General features: G+C 34.6%; 1 protein-coding gene across 3 annotated transcripts; it reads left to right on the top strand.

The window, feature by feature from the left end:
* Nucleotides 1-4,293, top strand: LOC146919684 (BTB/POZ domain-containing protein SR1IP1-like). Of its 3 annotated transcripts, none has more exons than XM_085713111.1 (6): nt 1-344; nt 544-671; nt 798-867; nt 1,212-1,829; nt 2,197-2,733; nt 3,563-4,293. In XM_085713111.1, the coding sequence occupies exons 2-6, from the start codon at nt 571-573 to the stop codon at nt 4,127-4,129; spliced, it is 1,893 nt and encodes a 630-aa protein (XP_085569237.1). In that variant the 5' UTR covers nt 1-344; nt 544-570; the 3' UTR covers nt 4,130-4,293. The 3 variants fall into 3 exon arrangements, with proteins under 3 accessions (XP_085569237.1, XP_085569238.1, XP_085569236.1); XM_085713112.1 differs by having other exon boundaries at nt 29-305; XM_085713110.1 differs by lacking the exon at nt 1-344 and having other exon boundaries at nt 511-671.
* Nucleotides 4,294-5,466: the final 1,173 nt, after the last annotated feature.

Below are 5,466 nucleotides of genomic sequence, written 5' to 3'. Positions count from 1 at the left end.
GTTTTAAGAATTTTCTTTTTTTGAGACTAGAGAGGGAGTAACTAAAAAGAAAGAAAGAAACTCAAACTTTCCATGTGGTAAGTGGAAACAAGTGACATTAGACGCCAATCAACATGCAACAATCTCATCCTCTCCACTCAAATTCCCTAAGCACACACCACACACAACAAAGTACATCTCCATTCTTATATTTTGCCCCTCCTCTCATTTCATAATGTCTATAATACCACTCATATTCCTTCCTCTACCCTCCATAGAATTACCTTTCTTCTAGATAAGAAGACCTTCTTTGGGAAATTCACAAGGTCAAATATTTCTTGGCATAGAAATTTATTTGATTTGAGGTTCAAATTCTAAGTACTCTATCCTCATTATTCCCTAAAACTTTTCAGCTCAGCTAGCATTTAAGACTTGATGTTCTTATTTGAAAAATAAAAAAAAAAAAAAAAACTTAAGAAAATGTTAAAGGAATCTTCAAATATAAAAGGTCCTTGAGCCAATACTATAACTGACTCATTAATCTTTTTTCTGCTTCATTTATAGTGAGGTAGATATCTTTCTGTACTTGCCATGGTGGATCGTGGTCTAGACAAAACTACAACATCTGCTAGTGACTTGTCTCTGAAGAAGCAAGAGCTTCTATCTAGTGCCATGAAAAGAACAAGTGACTGGTATGTTTGTTTATGTTTATATATATGTCAAATGTACTTAACACTTTTCTTTTGTGCATGTTATTGTTTTCTACCTTTTGTTGGATTTAGTGACTGAAACCAATGAGTTGTATTGCTTAATTATAGGATTTTTTCTCAGGAGATTCCAAGTGATGTCAATGTCCAAATTGGAGAATCTTCCTTTACTTTACATAAGGTAGTGACTCTTTGTTGCATAGATATAATATTAATATATATCAAACTTATTTGCTTAGAATCATTCGAGTGAAGAGTAATGATTTCTTAATCTTGTAAGATGTCACTTGTCAATCAATTGTTAATGTTTTTTTGTTACAAAACATGTCATGTTTTTTTTTTTTCTTTCTGTCTGAAAATATAACTTGAATTTGAAAGCAAGATGTATAAGTGGAAGCAAAAGTGTACAAAATGTTATGTTTCTCATCTATTTATATTGAATTCTTTTACCTACGTTTTTATGATTGATTAAAAGTGCAAAAAAATCTTTATATTGACGGTGTATATGAATTAAATTCATTGCAGTATCCATTAGTCTCCAAGTGTGGATACATTCGGAAACTCGTCTCAGAATCTAATGACTCCGACGTGTCCTTCGTTGAACTCTCTGATGTTCCTGGTGGTGCAGAAGCATTTGAACTAGCAGCAAAATTCTGCTACGGTATAAATTTCGAGATAAATGTGGAAAACATCGCTATGCTTAGATGTGTGGCCGAATATCTCGAGATGACAGAAGATTATTCAGTTGGGAACTTGGTGGCAAGAACTGATGCATATTTGAATGATGTAGCACTACAAACAATTGCAGGTTCTGTTTCAATCTTACATATTTCAGAAAGCCTTCTTCCAATAGCAGAGAAAACAAAATTGGTGAGCAAATGCATAGATGCAATTGCTTATATTGCTTGCAAGGAAAGTCAATTGTGTTCATCTGTAAGAAGTGATAGCGGCTCTGACGGAGTGATGTCATCTTCTGTGTCATCTCAACAAAGACCAGTTGTTGATTGGTGGGCTGAAGATCTAACGGTTCTTAGAATCGACCTTTTTCAAAGAGTTCTTATAGCAATGATGGCTAGAGGGTTTAAACAGTTTGCTATTGGTCCTATTCTAATGCTCTATGCACAGAAATCTCTACGAGGTTTGGTGAGATCCCTCTCTAAAAAAAGATAGAAAAGTTAAAAATAAATATGCTTTTATAGAGTAGAGATCTATGTAGCACCGACACAAGTTGTGTCTGTTGCCCGCACTTACACATATAATTACATTTAACGAGTGTCTACGTATTAGTGTTGTGATGATGTTCATATCTGTGCTTCATAGGTAGAGATCTCCTTGTTTGCGAAAGAAAAGAAGAACACAATTACTATGCTTTTAGTATATAAGATGCACATTTTGAAAAATGCCAACATTAATTAGACTTTTATACACTCAAAAGCATCGTAACGAAGCTTTTCATTTCTTTTGAGATTCAATCCTTAATTCTTAATAATTTTTTCTTTCTTTCGAGCAGGATATATTTGGAAAGGGAAGGAAGAAGATTGAACCAAGACAAGAGCATGAAAAAAGGGTTATTTTAGAGACAATAGTGAGCCTATTACCAAAAGAGAAGAATGCAATGTCAGTAAGCTTTCTATCGATGCTGCTTCGTGCAGCAATATATCTTGATACAACAGTTGCTTGCAGGCTTGATTTGGAGAAAAGAATGGCAATGCAATTAGGACAAGCTGTCTTAGATGATCTTCTCATTCCTTCGTATTCATTTACCGGGGACACGTTATTCGATGTAGACACGGTTCAAAGGATCATGAATAATTACCAAGAATCTCAAATTGGAAACCACTTTGTCTATAATGGTGATGATGAATATTTTTCTCCACCACAAAGTGATATTGAGCGGGTTGGAAAGCTAATGGAAAACTATCTTGCTGAAATAGCCACAGACAGGAATTTATCAGTTGCAAAGTTCATCAGTCTAGCTGAATTGATTCCTGAACAATCAAAACCTACAGAAGATGGGATGTATAGAGCCTTAGACATCTATTTAAAGGTAAAAAATTGTAGTTATTTGATTAAGTTTTTGCCTTTTAAAAAAATCTATTTAAAGGTAAAAATTGCAGTCATTTCCAAAAGCTACACTTCCTCTATGCATGCAGTCATGCAATCACAGATCTCAGTCGGATGAAAATTGGATGACTCGTATTTTGATTTCACCAAATCCATTTTAAAACTACTACTTAGAATGAACTGTCTCACAATCATCTAATTCTACATCCTATCTCTGTATGTAAATAGATTTTCTGTGATTGCGAGTTGCAACAATTGTGAATCTCGACCATTGAATGAAGATCGGACCGCTTGTGTTTTCCTATCATTAAATAGATTTTGGCTACAACACAAAATACGAGCTAAAAATCTTTATCCAATGGTCGAGATTCGTAAGTGCAATGACTATGAGAGGATTCGGATACCTCTCGTGGGAACAACATAACAAGTCTTCACATTTTATTAATCAAGATAAAGCAATAACTACCTAAACTAATTCTCTAGAGCTTCATCTTGTCATAGTTTATTTGTTACATCAAATAAATGTATTGTTGTTTGGATTGTAAATGAGTTTAACAAAATCAAAAGATCATGGTGGCATCGTAATTTTGTGAAGTTTGTGTTATTTTTGGCAAAATTATGGGACTCGTTGTGATTCTGCTAGTCTTATCCAAACATGTGTTACTATACAAACAATTCTTACTGTCCATTCCAAACATGTATTATTGTAGTCTATGTAATCAAAATGAATTATTTAACTGTGTTACTATTTTGATTTTAATGTTGAAATTTTTACTTGCTTTCTAATAAAGTTAAAATTTTACAATTTTCAGGCTCATCCCAATTTAAGTGACATGGAGAGAAAGAAAGTTTGCAGCATAATGGACTGTCAAAGACTATCACGAGAAGCATGTGCACATGCAGCTCAAAACGACCGGTTACCAGTCCAAACCGTTGTCCAAGTTCTCTATTACGAACAGCAAAGACTTCGCGATGCAATGAATGGAAGTGAAACTGCAGAATCACCTTCTATTCACACCAAACTAAATGTATATTCAGGTGATATTCAAGTTTCAAATGAACTTACAAGCTTACGAAGAGAAAATGAAGACCTCAAATTAGAGGTAGTGAAGTTGAAAATGAAACTAAAAGAGATCGAGATTTCCACACTTAAATCAACTGTTAAATCAACGGTAAAATCAACGGTTAATAGTCCTATTGCAAATGCTTCACCTTCTCATTCTCATTCTGCTGATAAGCCTCCACTGCCACGAAAATCTTTTATAAGTTCGGTTTCAAAGAAACTTGGGAAGCTTTCTCCTTTTCCACGTTTGGATGGTATTGTTACTGCTAAAGGTAGGACAAAACCAAGCAAGAATCGACGACACTCTATTTCCTAAGGTCATGAAAATAAATACAGGAGTACTATGTTTTCTAGTTTTGTTTTTGCTTCATTTGTGTGATTCTGTGTAAATTATGTCATCACGATGTTAAAGTGGGAACCATATTGTAAAGGGTGGTGGTGAAAAATAAAATATAATTCTTGAGTTGGATTGCATTGCAACCTTGCTGGTGTACTACTCTCATATATTGTGAAAAGTACAAATGGTACTACACCCACAAACAAAAAAAATAGATGAACATGATTTTCTCCTATCTAAGCATACGTTACACTAATTAAATTCGCAAAACACTAATAAAATAAGCATGGAGAGCCCAACGAAATTTTTCTTTCTTTCTTTCTTTCCAAATTTTTTTTTATTGAAATATGTTTTATTGTGTCAACCATCTTTGGAACGCCCAACGATTTTTGTAAGAAAATTAAATCATTGTTGGCTTTTCAAATTGACCACAACGTTGTCTGTCATATCATCAACAAACCCTTAGGCTTTATTTGCGAGTTTGGAGGGGAAGGGAGGGGAAGGTTTGGGAAAAAAGGAATGAGCAAGTAGAAGAAATAAAGGAAAATGGGAAGGAGGGCTTTGGGAGGTTAACTTTTCTTCATAATACAAAACCCTCCTCATTTGGAGGAACTAAAAAATTGTATTGGAGGAGGGTTTTGGGGGGTTTTGGAGGGTTAATAAGAATTCTTCAAATTTAATCTATGTTGTTATAATATTTTTAAAATTAAAAATAAAGTAAGCATATGCATTAATTTATCATTCTCTAAAAAACTACTCTTTTAAAAAATTTGAAAAATTTCTCCATTTTTCCTCATATTTTGCACCCCTCAAAGTCTTTCCTTTCCTTCCCCTCCAAACTCCCAAACAAAGCCCTAGTTAACTTCTTACGATAGAGGAAGTATCACCAACTTTTCAACAAGGTGAATAAATCTGTCGGAATAACCATCGACGTACCAATTCAATTAAAGATTTTGTACCAAATTTGACCTGTAAATCTACAAGAAAGGAACACATTTGTCTATGTTTCTGACCAATTCGGGCACCACGGACGACACACCCCGGCTCTCCCATTTGATAATACTCTTTTCCTCCCCAAAATTTCTCTAGTTGGCAACAATGGCGAAGCATTTACATAAAGACAATAACCTTTGACGGCGCGAGACTTTCCCAAAGCCTCACCATCAATTTCCTTCTTTCGGATCCCACACTAGAAAGCAGAGAAAACTCGGACGAAAGGAATTGATAAACCAAGTTTACCGAAAGCAAACTTTCAACATGTGATGTACTCTCCCACCCGTCTTCATTTTGGCCGAGAAGAGTCAGTTGAATTACCA

The sequence above is a fragment of the Medicago sativa genome, chromosome 5 (assembly GCF_051527215.1).
Source record: "Medicago sativa cultivar Bolivia chromosome 5, Bolivia_mono, whole genome shotgun sequence".
NCBI classification, from domain to species: Eukaryota; Viridiplantae; Streptophyta; class Magnoliopsida; order Fabales; family Fabaceae; genus Medicago; species Medicago sativa.
Note: the sequence above shows the minus strand (reverse complement) of the source record. Positions and strands in the feature narration are given on the sequence as shown.

Bases quoted from the DNA above. Each gene is read 5' to 3' on its own strand.
- LOC146919684 (XM_085713111.1), top strand. From the start codon at position 571: ATGGTGGATCGTGGTCTAGACAAAACTACAACATCTGCTAGTGACTTG. The intron at 868-1,211 runs GTAGTGACTCTT...AATTCATTGCAG, and splicing joins CTTCCTTTACTTTACATAAG to TATCCATTAGTCTCCAAGTG. The intron at 2,734-3,562 runs GTAAAAAATTGT...TACAATTTTCAG, and splicing joins CCTTAGACATCTATTTAAAG to GCTCATCCCAATTTAAGTGA.